We start from the raw sequence: 25000 nt of genomic DNA on the forward strand, positions 1-25000 counted from the left end.
GTTGATTCCTGCACATGCAGCAGGAATTTAAACCCATTGGGCAGAATATTATGTGTTTGTGTTTATTGACAATCATAGCTTGTTAGAACGAAAATTTAGACAGACAAGCAGGAGATTTGCTTGACATTTTCTCACATCATGCCTAATGAAGACGGTGTCATTATTTAGTCTAGGCGACAATGAACAACTGAAAAAGCACATAAAAAAGGATTTGTTTGTGTGTGTGTGCTGTACCTGTCTCTTCTCCTCTGGGGCTTTGAGGAACAGTGCATTAATCACTGCGATGGTGTAAGTCTGAATGTCCTGATCCGTTCTGGTGCCAGAGAGAACAAAAATGCAAATGACTATTAAAGTATACTATTAAAGTAGCAAATAACAACAACAACAAATAACCAAAAATTTCATTGTTTGCCTAGTATTGCATATATAGTGTAAATTGAGTATTTTTATATGCAGTTATTACTGGCAATGCATTAAAACATGTGTTGTTCTTGCTGTTGGAGTATCTGAGGCATGTGCTATTCTTATGGAAGGGGGCAGGGAGCAGCAGCTCATTTGCATTTAAAGAGACACACCTAAAAAAAGGGAATTTACAACTGTTTAGTAAAATAAACAGTCCATGGGGTAATTTTAGCTAATACTTCCTTAACACACTTTGTGGCCCTCAATACTATATTGCGTAAAAAAGTGGGTCAAAGTAGGATCCATCTAACTCAATTTGAAAATGACAATGCCAAGAAGCTTCCAACTATTCCTGGTCCATACCCTTGCAGATGGGGGATGAGCTGGCCGATGGTGATTTCTTGAGCCACCTTCTGGTAGAGATCTTGACTGTTGAGGACCATTGATTCCAAGATGGCTAAAGATCTCTGGAGCACAGCAGTGTCCATGGCTGATTTACACACATAGCTTGCAATCTGAGGACGAAATGGAAGAAGCTTCAGTTGGTTAAGTAGATTGCAAGGAAATGTGGATTTTGATTGTTTTAAAGATAAGAGTGGCATTAAAATAAAGCATGAACAGCAATGGGAGTTCATTTGTAGGCTGAAAGTAGCTTTTTTTTTCTTCTGTAGACTGTATTTAAGCTTAAAAAGGTTTGTTCAGTTGCGTATAATCATTACAAATTATACAAATTATTAAAACTTTTTTATAATAATTAAATAATTATTACAAATTATTTTATAAAAATCCAACTTCAAATCCAAATATTTTACTGTATAGGCTTTAAAAAGGTTTGTTCATTTGTGTATAATCATTACAAATGTATAAGAATTAGAGCCACGGTAGTCTGGATAAGCTAGAAATGTATTTTTTAATCCCACAATTCTACAAACAAACTTATAAAATAAGAATGTTTTTTTGTGACTACAGGTTTGGTCAAAATGTTACTTGCTGCAAACCATTTATTCAAACTAATATTAAAAATTTCAATTGAGTTCAGATGCAAAAGCCACTTCCGCCAAAAATTAGCTAATGACATTAAGCAAATACTTTAGGCACGTAGTACAATTAACAAAATTTTTTGCATCAAATCATCTGAATCCCAGTCTCAGCGCATTATGAAATAATAGTTTGTGTGCAAAAGCCTCTAAACGCCTGAAAGCAAAAGCTGCTATGCCCCATGAACCAATCAGAAGCCGTGAATCGAATCATGTGTTTTGAATGTAATGGTGCGCTGATACGCCGGCTTTTATGAGGAGACTGTTTTATTTTTGGTAAAATAAATTTGAATTGCATTTTTAGTGATTTTTCAACTAATTACAGTCTTGGTGGATTACAAGTTTTTGCAAAAAAAAAAAAAAAAAAAAGCAGAAGTGGATTTAGCTGGTTTAGATGCAAAAGAAAATTTGCCTTGTTAAAAACCAGAGAATTGTCTAAAGTGACATTTTTGGAAAAAAAAATAATAAAAAAATTAAATATATATATATATATATATATATATATATATATATATACACCAGCTAACAACCTTAATTATAATTATTAATAGATTATTATCTATAAAATAAAACTTTTGTACCTTATCAGAGGAAATGCTCATTTACAAGAAAAGAGGTCTGATGGGTTTAGAGGGTCTTCTCTTCAATTCAAGTTTTTTTTTATATTATTTTGAATATATTATTTAACAACTCATAAGAGAAGAGTTATCATTTCATTACTGAATAAATCAGCATTTTTGAGGAATCACTTGAATGCATTACTCAGTGTTACATGCCTGGGGGAGTTGCTCTGTTGTTCCCTCCTCCCCTTTCCATTTTTTATTTGCTGTCTGCTGTTGTGTTCCAATTAGCTTGCAGAGTTTTCACGAGTGGACCAATCAGAAGAAAATGGGGGTCATTTAATCGATCCAGTGACAACTCGGACCAGACTGGGTGGGCACTCTTTCATTACTGCTCTGTCTTCCATGTGACATTTGTGTGCCTGTCCTATTCTTTGGTTCGCTTCAGTTTATTTTGAGCTGTACATCTATTCTGAACGTTTAAACTAAATCTGCTTAAATCTACTAAAAGGGAAGTATGTCACGTGACTTACATTTTACATACACATAGCTGATTGTTAGTCCAGTAGGTTAGAAACGGGTGCTACCCTTTGTATGTTTTCTCCAGTGAATGCAGTTTAGTGAGGGTCGTGTGACGCCGAAGACATTTTTTTCTATTTTCAGATTTCCCTTTAGTTATTTAGAGGTGGGGAGGGTTTAGTTAGCGAGTGTTTAATTTGTTATTTTCTTTGATTTAGCACCGCTTATTTTCCTTCACTCTATCAGGTTTGTTTCAATTGATTTGTTTGCTTATTTTGCATTTATTGTACACATTTGTAAATATACTTTGGATGATTATTTTTTCCTTTCTGATCTTTATTGTAAATAAAGCAAACCACTCTTTGCCACGTCCATTGTCTGTGTTGATCCATAGCAGCTAACATCTCGGAAACTCATTAAAAAATATTGGGTTTGCATAATTATGTTTAGCCCATTTCATCCACCGAGCCACACGAGGCGTAACGCTCAGTGACAAAAAAAAAAAAAAAAAAAACTTTCATTCTTGTGAAAGTAAAATCCAAATTTCACATGATAAAAACATTAGAGGGCGATGTCTACTTTTTTAGATAGGATATATTTTGTTGTACTTTTCAGAAACACGCCCAGAATTCTTGTACACGCCAATGGGCTTGTTGTACCTAGTGAACCACCGACCTTAACCCTTCTCTAAACCCAACCAATAGTGTTTTCAAAAGCAAGATTAAGAGAAAGGCAGACTAAAAAGTGCAAATAATCATATATTCGTCAATCATTTATCCCCATAAATCTCAGTAGTGCGAAAAGGAACAAAAGTTGTTCCCATCATATGGCAACATAGCATTCATTTTACTTAGAAACTGCAGCCAAACCGTGTTTAAATACGTTTTCGTGGTTTCACAAAAATGTAGGCTGAAGCTTGTATTTCCAACGCGCCCATGTTAAAAAAAAATGTAATAGCTACTAGTCCCAACTTACTGGCGTAACAATGTAATTCCTTTAATCTTCATTTGAAGAATCAGCTGCTTTCAGAAGGTGAGTTAGTCACTAATGTAGATATCAGCATGTATATTTTAACTCTGAACTGCTATCTTGATACTTCGAAGAATTTTTACAACACAGAAATAATCATAGTGGGTGAAAAGACTAAATAACGAAGCAGTTTAATAACCTTAAAAGATTTAACAGAATATTTTTTAATGATTAATTGAGCAGCTCTAGTAAAAATCTAACATAATTTTCCATTCAATTCAATTAGTCTTCATTTCTATAGCTTTTACAATGTAGAATGTAGATGTGTCAAAGCAACTTAATATAGATGAAGTTCTAGTAAAGTGAAACTGCTTTAGTCCAATTTTCACAAGCACAGTTTAATTTAGTGTAGTGTAAACGTCACTGCAGAAGACAGAAATTAACACTAATTAGTTCCGTTTCTGTTAGCATTTATCATTTCTATTATTATTATTGTCTCAAAATATCCACCAGGTTTTGCCAACTCTCGGATTGCCCTATGTAAACACATTCTCTATTTGGTACCCCATTCATGAAAGCATCAACTCTATCTGAAAAGCCTTAACATGGACGCACCTTCTTGATAAAGGCCACAGAGAAAGTGTCCCAGGAGACGATGCCGTGGTCCATGAGCTCCACAAAAGCCGTCAGTGTGAAGGAGAGCAGGTCACCAAAGCTAGAAAAGACAAGACAACAGCCACTAGCCACGTCTCTACCGCTCACCTGCACTGAAGAACAGCTAAGCCTTGGCCTCACAGAGCGGCAGAGAGCGAAAGGATAGAAGAAGTGCTGCAGCTGGAGAACAGGGGGACACCGGCTCTCTGTCCTTCACTACAGCAGCACAAGCAGCAGTGGGATTACATTGGCAGAAACAGTCAGTGGTATCATGCAGCAGTTTGCGTCGGACATTGTGATTATGATGACTACAAACACAAGAACATGTTTTTGATGGTAATAGGTTAAATACAACTGGAGAGTTGAAATATATATAAAACATTCAATCATTTACTCCTTCTAGCAGTTTCATACCTCTGATTTCTGTGGAATTCTGTTTTAGTAGTCTTAATATTGTAAATTAGTTTAAAGTTTAATATTAACTTTAAGTTTCAGTTTAATATTATATTAAGTTTTTATATCTAAAGTTTATTTTGTTAATATAAATTAACCAAAATTATACAAATAATGATGACATTTTAATTGCAGTTAAAATGTACTCTTAAGTAATCTTAATACTGTAAATTAAAGTTTTAATGTTAAATTCCCTAATTTCATTATTTAATTTTTCATGCTAATTATTAAAATCAGTTATTATTTTTATTTATATTATTATTATTATTATTATTATTATTATTATTATTATTATTATGTGGAATTCTGTTTAGTAATCCTAATATGGTAAATTAAATTTTTCATATTTTTCCTTGCTTTCATTTTCATTTATTTTTTATAGTATTGTAAGTTTAATATTATGTTAAGATTTTCCATCTAACAATTATTAGTTTTAATATAAATCAACCAAAGCTACAAATATTAAATAAGCAATTTAATTGCAGTTAAAATGGATTAGAAAAAAAATCTCCAGGTCGGCTGTGTGCATGTTTGAAGAAATATTTATTATTATTATTATTATTAATAATAATAATAATAATAATAATATTAATTGGCGAGGCAGTGGTGCAGTAGGTAGTGCTGTCGCCTCACAGCAAGAAGGTCGCTGGTTCGAACCTCGGCTCAGTTGGCGTTTCTGTGTGGAGTTTGCATGTTCTCCCTGCCTTCGCGTGGGTTTCCTCCGGGTGCTCCGGTTTTCCCCACAGTCCAAAGACATGTGGTACAGGTGAATTGGGTAGGCTAAATTGTCCGTAGTGTATAAGTGTGTGTGTGTGATTGTGTTTGTGGATGTTTCCCAGGGATGGGTTGCAGCTGGAAGGGCATCCGCTGCGTAAAAAGTTGCTAGATAAGTTGACTGTTCATTCTGCTGTGGCGACCCCAGAATAATAAAGGGACTAAGCCGACAAGAAAATGAATGAATGAATAATATTGTTCTGTGGATTTCGGTTTAATAATCTTAATATTGTAAATTAGTTTAAAGTTTTAATGTTACATTTTCCCTATTTTCATTTTTATTTCATTTTTCATATTTTATATTTATTTTAAGTTTAATATTATATTTAAGTATTTCAATCTAACATTTATTTAGATGGAAATACTTAATTCTGTTTAGTAATCTTAATATTGTACATTTAATTGAAATTTTGTATATTATTTTAAGTACACTGCGCTTTATTATTATATTATTATATATTATTGTTATATTATTATTATTATTATTATTATTTATTAATATTCATAAAAATAAGCATACTATTGTGCAATATTATTATATTATCGATATTAAATATTAATAATCATCATCATCATAATAATTATTAAAAGAACACTATTGGAACATACAAAAATAACAAAAACTAACACTTTGGAGCATACAAGTTATGTAAAATACTGACTTATGTAATATAAAAAACATTACAGAAGATGGGAACATGTAAATGATGATCGAATTAAAACTATGTTTGTGCTAACTTCTATAAAGAGCATCTGCATCAGGCTGTTGTTTACCACAGAACTTTTTTTGTATCTATTGTAATTGAGTCTATTGGTCAGCATACAACCATACCACCGATGCTGACAAAAACAGTGTAATAATTTGTAATAAACCTAAAATAATAGCTTTAAGTAATATGACAGACACTTAATTACTTCAGTGTCCTGAGCTCTTTTAAATCAATTAGCATCTCATTACAATCCCGATTTAGGGCTTGAATAAGGTTGATATAATGAATAACACTGCCCCCTATCGCCACAAAGACCTCAGTTCATGCCTTTCCATTAATTATCATCACGAAAACACAAGGTGGAACAAGAAAACTTACAACATAACATTAAAAAGCCAGCTTTTGAGCAAAAATGAAGAAATAAATTAAATAAAAGTTCATTAAAAAATTCTAAAACTAAAAGTAGACACATCTGAGGGTAAAAATCATAAATACAAATGATTACATTTAAAAAATAAAAACATACAAAAACGGCCTGCATTGAGCTTAGTGTTCATTATTTAAAAGCAGCATGGAGTTGAAACAGCTTAAGTTAGTCCTCAAAATAAAAGAAGACATTAGTTTGAACAGCAATTCATGAATATACCACTGGGAGCAAGAAGTATTTGCAGCTGGAATTGGGCAAAACCCTTGAAAAATGACCAGTGACATGGAGAGATGATGAATTATCATAAATGGATTGTTAGTCAATGAAATGGCATGAGATTCTGGCTGTTATGACAACCAATCATTTTAGAGGGATCCCGGGCAACAGGATTTACACTGTAAAAAGCGGCTGACTTTACCATAAAAAGAAGTGAGTATAGCTGCGTATAATAAACTATGTGAATTAAAAATATTAAGTTAAAACAACTTTTATAATATATAATTATTTTATTATAATAAATATAATAATACAATTATAATGGGTTTGTTGACTTTATTAAGTAATGTCAACTTGTCACTTTTTACAGCACACGTTTAAAGAAACTTTTTCTGTTGCCTTTAAAATCAACTATGTGAATCACAAAAAATTAAGCTGAGTCAACTTATCAGTTTAAATTACAATGGGTCTACTCTCTAAGTAAAGTCAACTTGTCACTTTTAAGGCAACAGGTTTAAAGTAACTAAAAGCTTTTCTGTTGCCTTAAAATTAGCTATGCGAATTTAAATAATTAAGTTGAGTCAACAGTTTCAGTTACAATGGCTTCACTCTCTTTTCAGAAATAATGTCAACTTGTCGCTTTTAAGTCAACAGGTTTAAAGTAAAGTAACTAAAAGTTTTTCTGTTGCCTTAAAATTAACTATGCAAACTAAAAATATTAGGTTGAGTCAAAAAACAGTTTCATTTACAAGGGGTTTACTCACTTTTTAGAAGTAACTTTTAAGGCAACAGGTTTAAAGTAACTAAATGCTTTTTACAGTGTCAGAAAGAAGTATTGTCAACCATTTAAAATAATACAATTAAGACTCCAATACACAGAATAAACTTCTCCAAAAACCCAAGCAAAATCTAACCCGAACCGATGTGTGAGATTAACTGCAAAAAAATCAGGCTAAATGAAGTTTGTTTTGGAGTTTGAAAGATTCAAAAGAATGTCTATCATTGATTCTTTTTTAGTTTTGTTACTTGCGTTTAGTTTGTTAACAGATATATTTTCAGTATAAATATTAAAGCTGAAAAGCAGCTTTAAATTGAAGTCTAATTCTATTTGAATGAAATATTGATATCGTTATTTAGGATTAATACTCTGTGCGTTTCAAAGCCATCTACTGTTTAAAATAATTTTTTTTTTTTAAATGACAACTTTACTTGACTGTCATGTAACTGTCTTAATTGTCATTTATACAAAATAATAAAAAATAAAGAAACCACTAGACAATTCTCAGTTTCTCTGGATTTACAAATTACAGTTTTGAGTTTTAGTAAAACATGATTTTTTTTGTTTTATCCTGAAAACCACTAAATAACCTTTCTTCTAAATTTACAATGTATGCATACAAATTACAATAAGTTATATATATATATATATATATATATATATATATATATATATATATATATATATATATATATATATATATAAACAATATATTTTTTTTTAATTTAAAGTAAATTTTCATCAGACCTTTACCATGGTTTCTGCAGGTTTCATTAAGTTAAATTTAAGACTTTAAGACTTTTAACCCCATTATGAATGTGATTTTATACTTATACGGGGCTAAACACTAAAGATTTTTGGTAATGACCCAGTTGGATCAAATTAGAATTAGAAGAAAAACGAAATGTTGTTATTTCTTAACCACATATTTTGTTGTGTTGAATGTATATTTATTATGAAGTTATTATGACGAAAACTAAATGAATATTCAAAAAATATATATTTGTTTGCTTTTGGTGCAAATGAACCGAGTATAACTCCTATTCAACCCAATTCAATTCTGTTATGAAACCTTAAGTTATCATTAGAAACATTATGTTCACTCATACTTTCTTCTTTAAATAGTTTTTGTGTAAATGGAAGACCATGTAAGGGGATATATTGCTATGATTATCATGAGGAATTGTGTAATTGTTTATAGTTTTCTTTTCCTGATTAGGGAAACAATTTTCTGCAAAATTTCTAACGGCTGTTGTGAAATAATTAGATTTTTTTCTTCTTCTTTTTTATATTTCCCAAATTATAATTTACCAGAACAAGAGAATTTTCACAGTATGTCTGATAATATTTTTTCTTCTGGAGAAAGTCTTATTTGTTTTATTTCAGCTAGAATAAAAGCAGTTTTCAATTTTTTTAAACACCATTTTAAAGGTCAAAATTATTAGCCCCTTTAAGCTATATATTTTTTTTGATAGTCTACAGAACAAACCATTGTTATACAATAACTTGCCTAATTACCCTAACCTGCCTAGTTAACTTAATTAACCTAGTTTAAACTTTAAATGTCACTTTAAGCTTTATAGAAGTGTCTTGAAAAATATCTAGTAAAATATTATGTACTGTCATCATGGCAAAGATAAAAAAAAAATCAGTTATTAGGAATGAGTTATTAAAACATTTATGTTTAGAAATGTGTTAAAAAAAATCTTCTCTCCTTAAACTGAAATTGGGGGAAAAAAATAAACAGATGGCTTTTAATTCGGGGGCATGAGGGGGGGGGGATTAAAAATTCTGATTGCAACTGTGTATATATATATATATATATATATATATATATATATATATATATAGATAGATTGTTGGTGATTGGATGGGTGTCCTGATTGGGAAAAATTACTTTGACAACTTTTAAAATTAATACCTGTTTAAAATTATTTAAAAAAAATGTATTTAAGGTATTTTAGGACTTTAAGACCCTGCGGAGACCGAGTTTACAAATCAAAACAAATATTTATTTTTACTTAAACACGTTTACAACAGTAAATCCAAAACAAACTGAGAATGTTCAAGTAGCCTCTTATTTTTTACAAACTAGCAAATTTACAAATAAATCTAAAAGGTATACCATATTAATTTAATGGTACATAACCGCACATGTATTTTAAACTTCACTATAAGTACATCAGAGCCTTTATATGGAAATATAATCAGATAATCTGTCATTTTTAAGGAATAGAGCAAAAACAAAAATGATAAAGTTTTCCCCAAAGGTGGTTAATGCAAAGCTCTCCCCCCTAAATCACCACTGTTGCCCAATACCACATGCAAAAAGAAAGAAAGATAGCCGATTTTGGTTACATGGAAAGAATCATCCAAACAAAACCAACAAATCATCAGAAAAAAAAATGGAAGTGACTGCAGCAGTTGCCAAGTGTATCCATCGCTTTGATTGGTTTTGAGCACTGAGGCCGATCATGCAGAGACTCGGCCCGCAGATTAGAGGGTAAGTGTTTATCCAGCTCGAGGGAAGGGGGGCTTACCAGGGCTTCATTATCTTCTGTAGTTTCTGATACCGTCTGAAAAGATTTAAAAACTTTGACGTCAGGGAGACACGTACACACAGTCAGGGTCCAAATATTTCCTTTATGAACCCATTATGACAATTACACTCTGCGGGAAAACCCATTTGTTATTGTCACACAAGTTTTAAAACAGAACATTTTAGTCATCCGAATGAGGCATGAGCTGAGAGAGAAACACAGCTTAAAGTAAAAATATATACTTTGAGACACAAAGCATGCAAAGCAGAACATCGGGAAAAGCAGAGTGCAAACAAACACATTTTTTAACGCACAACATGTGCTTAACTCCCTGCGGTGGTTATGAGCAAGTGTGAAGGATTACATAAAGTATTTATTACAAATCATTGTGTAGTATTTCTCTCATTTATGACTCAAACGTGGCTCTTGTTGGTCCTGTCAGCAGGGCTGTAATTCACTGAAATGACTCATCATGTTTGGTCATTAAAAGCTGAGGGATGTTGACTGTTTGTTGTGTCACTTTTGACCCTTATGACTTGCACTGAACTTTAAACTTGTGATTTTTTTATTTCCAGAATGAAGGGTCATTTATTTTGTACAACTATAAGTCAACTGATAACCGTTTGACAAGGCTGGTGTAAATAATCAGACACAAAACAAAGCAAATCGGTAAGCAAACTAATTTAACTAATCAAATTACTAGTTAAAATTGACTAGTCAAATGTCTGTAAAAGGTCACCTGAAATTAAAATAAAGTTTTTAGATGTTAGTATCAGTATTATTTGTTTTTAGGATATCTATAAGCTAGTGTGCTCTAAAACAGTGACAAACTTTGCATTTAAAATAATTAAAACTGATATAAACCTCCACCCAAATAGATCAACGGTTTTATCATCACATCATAACCAATCAAATGCTCTCTAGTATCTCAAATACTCCGCCCTCTTCAAGACGCTTCTTATTTGCTTTTCATTTGATGCACTTGAGCTCAACCATTCTTACTGGCAGAGCTGTGATAAAAACAAAACACCATTGGCTGTCCCCTTAAAAAGGGGAGGGGCTACAGTACTCTCTATCCATATTTCAGTTGAGATTACATCAAACATTGAATAAAAATGCACAATTCAAAGCACTTCACGGGACCTTTAAAATTCCACACAAAAATCACCAAAAACTTGCCAAAAGTAAAATAAACTACAAAAAATAAATAAATTCAAGAATGTACAAAAAATGTCCAACATTTTAAAAACAATTTTGATGGAAATAGCTGTTTTCATGACTATGCTAATGCACAATTATCGCATGGGAACAAGTGATCCATTTAAAGGATAAAAAGATTTAAGCAAATAAAGCAAGATGGAAACAAATGTGCTGAATAAACTCTGATGTATAGAGAGAAATACACCCACCCCTGCTGGAAAAAAACAGCTTAAACCAGCCTAGTTTGGTTGGTTGGTTTTAGCAGGTTGACCAACCTGGTTTTAGAGGGGTTTTGGTCATTCGAGGCTGGTTTCCAGCCAGGTTTAAGCTGGTCAAGCAGGGAGATGACTAGAAAAAAACAGATTGACCAGCCTAAACCAGCTATGTCCAGCTTAAACCAGGCTGTTCAAGCTAGTTTTTTAGCTGGAAGCCAGCCTGGAAATGGCCAAAACCCTCTTAAAACTAGCTAAGACCAGCTAAAACCAGCTGAAACCAGCCCACCATCTTAGGCTGGTTTAAGGTGGGTTTTTTTTGTTTTTTTTAGCAGGGACGTGACTTTATTATGCTTGCCTTGTGCATTGTTGGTTGCTAGATTACCAATACTACAATCTGCTGCTCTAACAACTAACCTAATTTGCGTTTAGTTTTTTTTTTCTTGTATTTTCTTTTCTTTGAAGACTCTTAAAAGATTTGCTAAATGTTAAGATGGAAATGTGTTTCAAAGTACTGAAATAAAAAAGACATTGAGATAGTGTCAAAAACACACAAAACTTAAAATACTGTTGAAGATTATGTCTGTCAAAGTTTCTATAAACAAACAAACAAAATCATAACACTTTTACTAAAACTTTTCAGAATGATAATGGTTAAAGTTTAAGGAACGAAATGATCATTTCAAATTTGTAAGACTTTACAAGTTAGTTAATAATATTGCACTGGCTTTTCTATATCCAGTGCATTCATTTTTAACATGATTTGACTTTCACTTAACATGAAGCAACCAACTTTGTTTTCAGCATGTTTGTATTCCCAGCTGGATTGTATTGAGCAACCGCGGCAGCATATTTTGATTCTGTACTTTCCCTCTTCTTACCTCTGACCAAAACAAAATCACATACTTGTACGTCTTTAAAACAACACATTTTGTTTCCATAGCCAAACAAAAAAAAAAAACATGAGTGCATCTGGAAATAATTACTCAATAGCTGAATATAATGATTTAACATTCATCTGTGTTTAGGACAGAAATACTTCTGTAATATCATCACTAACAGCACAAGCTTAAAGCACTTTTTGAATTATATTTCTTCAGCAATCAAAGCAGAAAAAACTGCTAGCAACAACACCCAGCAGAGCGCTACTGCACCAAATTACCAATAGAGGGAGCAAGTACACCACCAACTCTTCACTCCTCCATGTGTCTGCATTCATGCCCCATGATGTAAGAAGCACACTCGCTCTGTACCCTCAAGAGTGCCGTCATGCTCAAGTCTTCTGAATAATCTTTGCCTGGTCAGCGGCTAACAGGAATCCGCAGCAAGAATGCAAGGCAGTGTGTGCTTGTGTGCATGTGCGTGTCCACTTGGATTCTTAATGGTATGAAAGGACTGCATAGAAACCCACACATAGGCTCTTTGAGGTCAGGAGCTATTGACACAGAGCTGCTTTATATAAAACATACCCATGGAAATCATTTCCATGGTCAGCTGAAATGCTGAAACACCTCGGCTGGCGGTGCACAGATCCGATAAGTATAAACGCAGCTTTTGATTCAGTGGAATAAAACTAACATCCAAATGACAGGGCTAATTTCATTCAGCCAGCAGAGAACCATGTGGACTTTTCCCTTCTGTTTATAGAAGAAAATTCATCTATTTTGAACTGTATTGTAGCCTATCTATATAAAGAGGCATTGTATGGAGGCCCATAAGTGCCAAAAAGTCTTTAGATTGAAAACTGAAAATTAACTGTCAACACCTTTTCACCGAATTAAGGTGGAAATTTTATTATTGTTACTATTTTACATGTAATGTGTATTTATATAGCACATTTATCGTGTATGACCATATACCCAAAGCACTCATGAGGGGGGTTACATTACCACCATTGTGCAGCATCCACTAGGATGATGCGATGGCAGCCACAGGACAATGGCACCTGTGCGCTCACCACACACCAGCTATAGGTGGAGTGGAAAGATAGTGATAGAGTCAATTCAGTGTATGGAGAGGCCATGTTTGTTTGTTCGTTCATCTTCTGACGCTTTTCCAGGGCCGGGTCGCAGGGGCAGCAGTCTTAGACACTTCCTCCAGCTCCTCCGGGTGGATCCTGAGGCGTTCCAAGCCGAGAGACATTGTCCCTCCAGCGTGTCCTGGGTCTTCCCCGAGGCCTCCTCCCGGTGGGACATGCCTGGAACACCTCCCTAGGTAGGCGTACAGGAGGCATCCAAAACAGATGCCCGAGCCACCTCAGCTGACTTCTCTCGATGTGGAGCAGCAGCGGCTCTACTCCGAGCTCCTCCCGGGTGTCAGAGCTCCTCACCTTATCTATAAGAGTGCGCCCAGCCACCCTTCGCAGGAGACTCATTTCAGCCGCTTGTATCCGAGATCTTGTACTTTCGGTCATGACACAAAGCTCGTGGCCATAGGTGAGAGTAGTAACAGAAATTTACCGTTAAAATCGAGAGCTTTGTCTTTCTGCTCAGCTCATTCTTCACAACGGACATGTACATCGACCGCATTACTGCTGCCGCTGCACCAATCCGCCTGTCAATCTCACGTTCCATCTTTCCCTCATTCGTGAACAAAACCCCGAGATACTTAAACTCCTCAACCTGGGGTAAAGACTTTCCTCCAACCTGGAGATGGCAAACCACCTTTTTCCGGTGGAGCACCATAGCTTCGGACTTGAAGGTGCTGATTCTCATCCCAGCCGCGTTAAGGGCAGATGAAAGAAATTTGGCCAGGACACGAGAAGTGCCATGAGATTTTTAATGACCACAGACAGTCAGGACCTCGGTTTAACAACTCATCCAAAAGATGGCGCTTACTGACAGTATAGTGTCCCCTTTATTATACTGGGGCATTAAGACTCACACAGAACGCAGGTTGAGCGCCCCACTGCTGGACTCATTAACACCACTTCTCACAGAAACCTAGTTTTCCCATGTGCTCGCCCATCCAGGTACTGACCAGGCTCACCCCTGCTTAGCTTCAGTGTGTAACTGGTCTTGAACTAAAGGGTGATATGGCTGCACACAGATTTTCTCTGTACTGACAAAAGGTAAACAGAGGCAACATATGGAAGTTTCTAGGGGCAAAAAAGTCTATAAATGAAATGCCTGAAATGTATTTGAATTGTGGCATTCAATTTTATTTAGTAATACTTTTTTTTCTTAAGTGCAGATATGCATCGGTAAACCCTGATGTTTGCATTCAAATGCGTCAGTATTACAAAATTCTTCTACAAATAATTAAAATGAATGGCATTTGATTTTAATTTATGCAAATCCCAATGTGCCACTGTCACATATGCTAAGCAAACCCTTAGAAAAATGAGTAATGGCTTAATCATGGTAAATTCAACCATGTTTATTTACTGTATTATAGGCATTATAGGTATCATAGGTATTATATTGTATTTATTATAGCCATATTTATTGGCAATAGGCTCTATGCTTAGAGCTAGTGTTTTTCAGCCAATGATAAACTTTTGGTGAAAGCTTAAGGTGACCATTTACAAATTCATAAAGTTCCTTTTACAGCATCGATGTTGTAATGTATTTACAATGCATTCAGTTAAATAAACTTAAGCATTCATTTAGTTTTCAAGCGTACACTGATGAAACTACTAGTGCTATCTGGATCAGCAGGCGAGCACAGAAACTCCATTGAAAATACTTGGGTAAAATAAACATATTTTAAGGACATTAAAGTGAAAAATGGATTTTAATGCAGTGCTTCTTGTCTGGTCTTAGACCAACTTTATATTGTATATCTATCGGGCAGTAAAGATCACTGATTTTTAAAGAAATTTGACCTTAAACAGGGCAATTTTATAATGGAAAGACAGTTTACCGGAAGTGATGAGGCTGGCTTGCTGAAATTAAAAGTCTGTGTGCATGTAGCCCATTGTATAAGCACAGTCTTCCTGCAAGTATCATGTTTAAACTATAGTTAGTGTTGTTAATCTGAGGCAATCATTGTTCAACTGCAAAACTGTTTGTTTGTCTTTTTGTTGGTTTTATTTGTAGTGTGTGTGTGTGTGTGTGTGTGTGTGTGTGTGTGTGTGTGTGTGTGTGTGTGTGTGTGTGTGTGTGTGTGTGAGAGAGAGAGAATCCTTTTTGAGACTCCTTTATCAATTTAACAAAAAGTAATCATTGATATTTAGACTCCTACTTGTTATTAATTTCAACAAACAGCATCTCTTCAATGAACTACTTCAAACAACCATTGCAGAACTGCTATTGTACAGCATCTGTAAATACTTTACTAGAAGTTATTTCTGCGTTAACTGGTTATAGCAAAATAAAACCTTATACAGCACTGAAATAAGGCCATATACGAACATGCATTGCTGATGATTGCTTCCAGTCAAAGATGTTCATTGTCGCTGTTACAGATAATTGGATCCTCATCAAGTTTCATGAGAACACAATATAGAGATTAATAAACAAATTTGGATTTGTTTTACATGTTAAAAGGATATAAAAACAAACCGATCTTATAAAATGCATGACTTTGGATTTTATGGTGAAACTACTGTAGGTTATGCTAGGCAAAAGAGCTTTTGAAGAGCTCATAACACAGTAAAGGATGCATGCTATGAAGTCATTCATAATGTTTTCATTTTAAATAAATTGCTACTTAGTTTTATTTATTTTATTTATTTACTATTTTTCTAATTCTGATAAAATGGTGCCAAAAACATACTCTAGCTATTGTAACTTGCTATTGCATACTCAAATCATAAATAAATACATACATACACTCATCGGCCACTTTATTAGGTACACCTCACTAGTGCCAAGTTGGACCCATTTTTGCCTTCAAAACTACCTTAATTCTTCGTGGCATAGATTCAACAAGGTACTGAAAATATTCCTCCGAAATTTTGGTCCATATTGACATGATAGCATAATGCAGTTGCTGCAGATTTGTCAGCTGCACATCCATGATGCAAATCTCCTTTTCCACCACATCCCAATGGTGCTTAGATCTAGTGACTGTGGAGGCCATTTCAGTACAGTGAACTCATTGTCATGTTCAAGAAACCAGTCTGAGATGATTCGCGCTTTATCACATGGTGCGTGATCCTGCTGGAAGTAGCCATAAGTAGACCATTCTCCTCTGACCTCTGGCATCAACCAGGCATTTGCGCTTACAGAAATGCCGCTCAATGGATATCTTCTCTTTTTCGGACCATTCTCTATAAACCCTAGAGATGTGCTTGAAAATCCCAGTAGATAAGCAGTTTCTGAAAATACTCAGACCAGCCCATCTGGCACCAACAACCATGCCATGTTCAAAGACACTTAAATCGCCTTTCTTCCCTATTCTGATGCTCGGTCTGAACTGCAGCAGATCGTCTTGACCATGGCTGCGTCCAAAACTGCATACTTCCATTCTATATAGTACACTAAAATCAGTATGCGAGCAGAGTAGTATGTCCGAATTCATAGAATTCGAAAACCAATATGTGAGAAGTACCCGGATGACTTACTACTTCCAGCGAGATTCTGAAGTGAGCATCCCATGCATGTAGCGCAACTGATCACGTGGTCACGTGATCATGATAAAAAGGCGGATGTAGTACATCATAATTCCATTCATACTTTTAACATTCATACTGTATAAAACATACTTTTCTAACGGCAAAGTAGTATGTTTAAATTAAAATGAAGTACCTACTGAGTAGTAGGCCGTTTAGGACACAGCCCATGTCTACAAGCCTAGATGTATTGAGTTGCTGCCATCTACTGGCTGATTAGAAATTTGTGTTAACGAGCAATTAAACAGGTGTACCAAATAAAGTGGCCGGAGAGTGTACGTACATACAGACATACTCTTGCTATTGCTTCCATACTTCTGACTGAAAGATAAACTGTACACTCTTATACCGTTATGTTGATTTCAATGTACAGTTTGCTTTCTACATTCTATGTAATGGCATCAAGTTGAAGTAACCTGCTATTAAACTGAACCGTTCACTTGCTTTTTAGCCATGCTATTGCACTATTACATGCAATAAATCCATGAGCTTAACATGTTGTTGTCAGTGTACAAGAACATGAAATCTCAGCTACAGAAATGTCATTGGCTATTACACTTGCTGATATGGTCAAACTGTGGATGGTAACAACCAAATTTGATGTTTAATTTAAAGACTTAAAGGTCGTTATTACCTTCCATACTTACATTGAGTACATATAATAGTACAACCTTAAGAAATTAAGCAAGGACAAGGATATTTAACATCTCATCTATTAAAAGGCAAAAGCAGAATTCTGTGAAATTGACCAGTCGGAAATTGACCAGATAACCTTGCCTTCCCTCAAATAATTTATTCTCTCTAGCTGCCTTTGCAGAGTTTATCCTCCCAGCCTTCTTTACCGCAGTATTATTCCTCGACTCTGTCACTAAGTGCGTTTCTCCAGTTTTCTCTCTGCATGTTTCGGTCTCTCTCTCAAGGCAGTTTGTGTCTGCTGGCAGAGCTTGGCCTCCTCATGGGACCATCCGTATAAGAGTTGAAAATGAGCCAGCTCAGCAGATAGTCCGTCTCCGCTTTAACCTTCAACTGAGATGATCAGGCCACATGGCTGCTTTATATCCCAGAGATTGGAGAAGGGAGTGAAATGTATACACTTCATTTATTATTAATAGAGGCACGTCTGAAATATCTGCAGTTTATTTGGATGGTGCATCTCTGATGTGATAGTTTGTGCATTGGTTTGGGATTGCGGACTCAAACAACACAACACACTGATTCCAAACACAACTAAATGTTAGAAAAACAACAAATACAACAACAAAAAGTGTCACCAAATAGGACATCAAATGTTACTCAAACAAAACACTCGAAAGTGTCCTCTGTTACAATCCAGCATCAACTCCAAACTAAACTAAAAGTTAGCAAAACAAACAGTAACCAAACAAAAAACAACAAAAAGTGAGTAACATTTTCTGTTCCTTTCGGTGACCAACAAAACCATCAAATGTGTCCTCTATTACAAGACATTATTTTGACCACAACACACCAACTCCAAACACAACCAAAGGTTATCAATATATAAGAAAGTGTAACCAAAAACGAAAATGTCTCACTAAAAGGGACATAAAATGTTACTCAAACAAAACACTCGTAAGCATCCTCTATTAGAATACAATATTTTGATCAAAACAAAACTAAATGTTATCAAACACAACAAATAAATAAATGTCAGCAAAAGAGATATACAATATCCCTCAAACAAAACACTAGGGGCACTATCATACACCCAGCGCAATGCGGTGCAAGGTGCGACGCAATTGTTGTTTGCTAGTTTCAGCATGGCACAAGAGTCGTTTTGACGTTTTGCACCACGCTGTTTAAATAGCAAACCCATTTGTGCTCATATGTGCGCCCATAGGCATTCTGGTCTAATACAGGAGATGTGTTAAGGCGCATTGCTATTTTGAGGAACTATATTAGACTGTTTCCCAGAGATAGGTTGCGGCTGGAAGGGTATCCGCTGCGTAAAAAAAAACTTGCTGGATAAGTTGGCGGTTCATTCCGGTGTGGCGACCCCGGATTAATAAAGGGACTAAGCCGACAAGAAAATGAATGAATGAATATTAAACTGTTCAATAGACCAGATCAAAGCTGGTCTAAAGTCCAGTGCAGAGCCTACATAAATATAAAAACCATACTTTCATGCCTTCAACTCAGGGGGCTTTTTTAGTTTATTCATAACAATTTGCTTTTGTATAATGTGCTTAGTAGTAGTATTATTATTTATTATATGCATATTTATGTTTATTTTTTAAAAACAAGCTTAGATTTGCCCACCTGTCAGGTATTAGACCATTTGGGGCACAGCATGCGTATTTGGATATAACTCCAATTTTTTAACCACACTTCGTTATTCTTGTTCATTTATTCATTTGCTGGAAATTAGAACTGAATTTAGAAATAGTTTTGAAACAAATATTTGTGCTTAACACAAAATTAATTATGTATAGGCTTATGGATGTCTGTGGGTACAACAGGTTTCCCTATCCACAAGAGTGAAAGTAATAGTAAAGAATGAGGAGGCTCAACTCTCATTCTCGCGCTGCAGATGCTCCGTTTAACTGTTTTCTCGCTATTGAAGCTTTTAGTTTTTCCACTAACAAAGTCCGCCATGTAAATAGCAAATGTGCTATGGCGCAACACAACTGACTCTTAAAGGGAATGTGAAATAAGACTCTGACTGGTTTATTCTCAAAACACACCTACAACTCATTAAGAGAATAAGCTCAACCCTGTAAGACCATGCGCCACGGCGTAAAGTGGATTTTTTCGTCCTTAAAATAGCAAGTGGATTCTGACACGCCCTTAATGCTTTTGCACCCTGCGCTTTGGACTTTGCGCATGGATTGTCAAAATAGAGCCCTAAGTGTCCATCATTATTTTTAATCACAACAAACCAACTTAAAACACAACTAAATGTTAGCAGAACAGTAACCAAACACAACAACAGAAAAGTCTCACCAAAAAGTGACGTAAAAAGGGTATTCAAACAAAACACTCTGAAGCATCCTCTATTATAATACATTAGTTTGATCAAAACAAACCAACTCCAAACACAACTAAATGTTATCAAAATACAACAAAGTATCACCAAAGACAAAAATGGTCACCAAAAAGGGACATCAAATGTTATTCAAACAAAACACTCAAAAGAGTCTTCTTTTACAATACAGTTTATGATCAAAACACACTCCAAATGCAACTAAATGTTACCAAACACAGCAAAACATAAATCACCAAAAAGGACAACCAACAGTGTCACCAAAAGGGACATCAAACGTTACTCAAACAAAACACTCGTAAGTGTCCTCTATTAGAGTACATTATTTTGATCAAAACAAACTTCCTGCTTGCACAACTACTCCAAATATTATCGAAACTCAAGTAATCGCCAAACACATTTAAAAAAGTCTCCAAAAGGGACATTAAATATCACAAATAAAACAAAACACTAAGTGTCCTCCAATACATTACAGCATTATTTTTGAACAAACCAACTCCAAACACAACTAAATAGAACACAACAACAACAAAAATTGTCAACAAAAGGGACATAACATGTTAGTCAAACAAAAAACAATTTAAAGTGTCCTCTATTACAACACATAATTTTGATCAAAACAAACCAACTGCAAACTTAACTAAATGTTATCATAACACAACAAACAGTTACCAAACTCATCAAAAACAAAAGTGTGACCAAAGGGGACATAAAATGTTTCTCAAACAAAACACTTGAAAGTGTCCTCCATTACGAGACATCATTTTGATCACAACACACCAAGTTTAAAAACAACCAAATGTTATGAAAATATAGCACAGTGTCACCAAAGACAAAAAAAGCGTCACCAAAAGGGACATCAAATGTTACTCAAACAAAACACTTGAAAGTCTTCTATTAGAATAAATTATTTTGATCGTAACATCCTGCTTACACAACTACTGTTATCGAAACATAACAAACAGCGCCAAACAAAGCAAAAATAAATAAATGTTATCAAAAGGGACATAAAACATCATGAAAAAAACAACACACTAAGTGTCCTCCATTACAATACAGCATTACAAGTACAACAACAAAAAAGTGTCACCAAAAGGGACAAAGTTGGTCAAAACAAAAAACACTTGAAAGTGTCCTCTAATAAAATACACTATTTTGATCACAACAAACCAACTGCAAACTTATATAGATGTTATCAAAACAGAACAAACGGTCACCAAACTCAACATCAAACAAAGTTTTACCAAAAGGGACATCAAATGTTACTCAAACAAAACACTCAAAAATCTCTTCTATTACAATACATTATTTTGATCACAACACTCAAACTCCAAACACAACTAAATTTTATCAAAACAGAAGAAACAGTCCCCAAACACATCAAAAAAGTCACCAAAAGGGACATAAAATTTCACTCAGACAAAGCACTCGAAAATTTCCTCAATTAGCATACATAATTTTGATCAAAATAAACCAACTTCAAACACAACTAAATATTAACAAACACAAAAAGTGTCACCCAAAGAGACCCAGACACTCAAAAGTGATCTCCATCACAATATACTTTATTTTGATCACAACCAAATCCAAGCACAACTAAATGTTTTTTTTTTTGTTTGAGGACATTTTGTTGTGCATTAAGGCACACTTGATGTGATGTGATTAAAGCGTGTTATGTATTTGATGGTGGTGGAAACATTTGCATGGAACGATAGTTTTTATTTTTGTAACATTATACATGCTTTTAATATCACTTTTGATCAATTTAAGGCATCATATCTTAAAAGTGATGATATATATATATATATATATATATATATATATATATATATATATATATATATATATATATATAGGGAATAAAGAGTATATTTTTGGTGTGAACTATCTCTCTAAGGTACCATGTATTGACCCAGGGTTTCTGCAGGTTTTACCAAGTTAAACTTAACTTTTTAAGACTATAAATGAAAATGAAATGAATGAAATTTTAGACTCATAAAAGGGCTAAATGCTGAGGAATTTTCAAACAGCCCAGATAGAAGAGATTTTTTATTTGACATATCAAAAATATATATATTAAAATTTAATACATTTAGTAAAACAATAATAATTTAAGAATAAAAAATAAAAATATTTTAAGTATTTCTTAGCAAAATATTTTAAACATTGTGTAAAAACAAGCAAGCTCTACTTGAATCCATACACTTTTTTCCAACATAAACTTTTTTTTTATGTTTTAAAAGCTTTAAATGTTAAAAAAACTACAATAAACTAAATCTATGTACAACAATCTGTCCAGGTCGGTGACCTCAGCAGTAAATATATGGAGCACTTTTAAACAAATGTTATTACAAGGAAAATAATTGACCCATTATGAAAAATAGAATTAAAATTTTTAAATAAAAAGTTTAAAGTTTTATTGAAATGGATTGTTGGTGATTGTATGGGTTTTGGCCAGTTTGGGTAGCTATACTCGAACATAGGGAAATTAAGACCTTTAAAAAATATTTAAGACCTACAACACAATATACTTTAGTACATTTAAGACTTTTTAAGGCCTAAAATTTAGATTTTGGGATTTCAAGAATTTTTAAGACCCCGATGAAACCCTGGGACCCTTTTAGACACAAATTTGAACCTTTCTAGGATATGTTTTTATTTATTATGCAGCATTATACATTTTTAAATTTAAATTCGGTTCAATTTAATCCATCACATCTTAAAAGTATTGCTTAAAAATAACCTACAAGGATATAGATTTAAAAAACAATGACTGCAAATCTTTTACCAGTAAATTACATCCATCTACAAATTCATTTTTTGTGTGATTTGTCTCCTAGTGAATCTTACAGTGCAAGTCAGTGGCCATGTCTACATTTTATTTTTATTGCTTTAGCATTTTATTATGCTAAAGCCCTGCTGAGAGGAGTGAACATCAAGAGCACTCTTAATGAAAACACAGGGACAGTAGGAAATGCAGCCAGAGAAAGAAAAACAGACACTTACTCTGTGCCGCTCTCCACCATCTGTGTGAGCAGCGAGATGCCGTCGAGGTTGATGAACTCCTGAGCGAAGGTGATGTCTCGTGAAGAGTTGGCCAGATCCTTCAGAGCGTCCAGCTTCATGTCCATGCTGGACGACTGGATGCGCTCGTGCAGCTGCTGGGCCATCTGGGCCTGTTATCGAGGGCCACAGAAGAGGCGTTTTTAATGAGAGGGTGACAGATCCTCATGTAGGAGGTCAGGCCTTTTAGTCACATGACTCAAAGACGAAGGCGAGACTGCACTTCGCTAAATTACTGAATCTGCCATGAGTTGCTCATTAGAGATTATAAGTTTACATTACACGCATCATCTTTTTTTTACATACTCCATTCACGTATATATTATCTTATATTGTATTGTATTGTATTGTATTGTATTATATTATCTTATATTGTATTGTATTGTATTGTATTGTATTGTATTGTATTGTATTGTATTGTATTAAAATATATTATATTATATTATAATTTATTTTATTTTATTTTATTATATTATATTATATATTATATTTTATTATATTGTATTATATTATATTGTATTGTATTGTATTGTATTATATTGTATTATATTATATTATATTATATTATATTATATTATATTATATTATATTATATTAAATTATATTAAAATATAATATATAATATTATATTGTATTATATTATCTTATATTATATTGTATTATATTATATTATATTATATTATATTATATTATATTATATTATATTATATTATATTATATTATATTCATCAACTGATGTTTATTTTATTTTAGTTAAGTTTTTATTTATTTATTTATTTATTTAATTATTTAATTATTTATTTATTTACTTTATGCAGTGGTTCCAAAAATGTATTTAGACACTTGACAGGTCTGGTCCCCATATTTAATAAACAACATACCATGTATAATTTTATTGTGGTGTTTTACTATTTTTTCCCCCTATTTTCTTCATTTTTATTCCTTAAAGGGATAGTTCGCCCAAAAATGAAAATTTACTAGTCCTCAATTAGTTCCAAACCTTTATGAGTTTCTGTTTTCTGCTGAATCTAAAAGAAGAAATTTTGAAGCAAGCTGAAAGCCTGTAACAACAGACATCCATAGAAGGAAAAACAAATAACATGGAAGTCAATGGTTACAGGTTTTCGTCATTTTTCAAAATATCTTCTTTTGTGTTCAACAGAAGAAAGAAACTAGGGAAGGGTGAGTAAATGATGACAGAATTTTCAGTTTTGGGTGAACTATCCTGTTAATAGCATCCTTTACCTTTTACAATGTTCATAAAATGACTCAAATTAAACATTTTGAAGGATTTAAACAGCAGAATTATACCTACATGTGCAGTTTTTATGCAATAGCCATAATAAAGGTTTTGGTCACACTTTATTTCAATGGTTTGTTTGTTGAATTTAAGTTACATTGCACTTACATACCAACTAAGTCTCATTAGATTATAAGTAGACTGTTAGGGTTGGGGTTAGTGTAAGTTGACATGTACTTGCAGAGTTTCTTATAGACAGGTCTTATAATTTTGCTGTTTATCTTTATGCATCCCTTACCTAATGAGCACCAACATATTAAATTACCCCTGAAGCACTCTTTGTTTGATTTTGTATTTTGTTTTTACTTTCAGTAGCTATTTATTAAAAATGATGGTTTAGTTTATTAATTTAAATATTTTTTAGTAGACTATAACAAAATTTAATACAACATATTTTTTTATTCTAACTCATTATATTTATATGAAAATAGTATAACTGAGATTTGTACATATTTGGAACCACAATGGCCAAAATGGCTCAGACAAATTGTGATAAAAGCCAAAGCATTTTCTTCTTCTTAGCAAGAGTTATTTGAGATATTTATGCATCTTATGCTTTGACGTTCATACTTTTTTATTTAATTAACTTTTTGTAACGAGAGTGTTTATCCAAAAATGGAAGAATGTT

The 25000-nt window shown here is 33.6% G+C and overlaps 1 protein-coding gene across 22 annotated transcripts in view; it reads right to left on the minus strand.

Moving 5' to 3' along the window:
* Positions 1-25000, minus strand: part of elmo1 (engulfment and cell motility 1 (ced-12 homolog, C. elegans)) — a 178327-nt gene that overhangs the window by 77096 nt on the left and 76231 nt on the right. For 13 of the 22 annotated variants that reach the window (XR_015515841.1, XM_087294244.1, XM_087294236.1 and 10 more), the window contains 5 exons: positions 23016-23185; positions 10040-10075; positions 4103-4202; positions 766-917; positions 235-313 (listed from right to left, as the gene is read on the minus strand). Coding sequence is in view for 20 of the 22 variants with exons in the window: in XM_087294244.1 (XP_087150370.1) it covers positions 235-313; positions 766-917; positions 4103-4202; positions 10040-10075; positions 23016-23185 (537 nt within the window). In the remaining 2 variants the exon portion in view is untranslated. Of the gene's footprint in view, positions 1-234; positions 314-765; positions 918-4102; positions 4203-10039; positions 10076-23015; positions 23186-25000 lie in introns of those variants that run through there. The other 9 variants (XM_087294247.1, XM_087294240.1, XM_087294249.1 and 6 more) reach the window with 2 other exon arrangements.

Source organism: Danio rerio, chromosome 19 (genome assembly GCF_052040795.2).
Source record: "Danio rerio strain M-AB ecotype USA chromosome 19, GRCz13ab, whole genome shotgun sequence".
In the NCBI taxonomy this organism is placed as follows: Eukaryota; Metazoa; Chordata; class Actinopteri; order Cypriniformes; family Danionidae; genus Danio; species Danio rerio.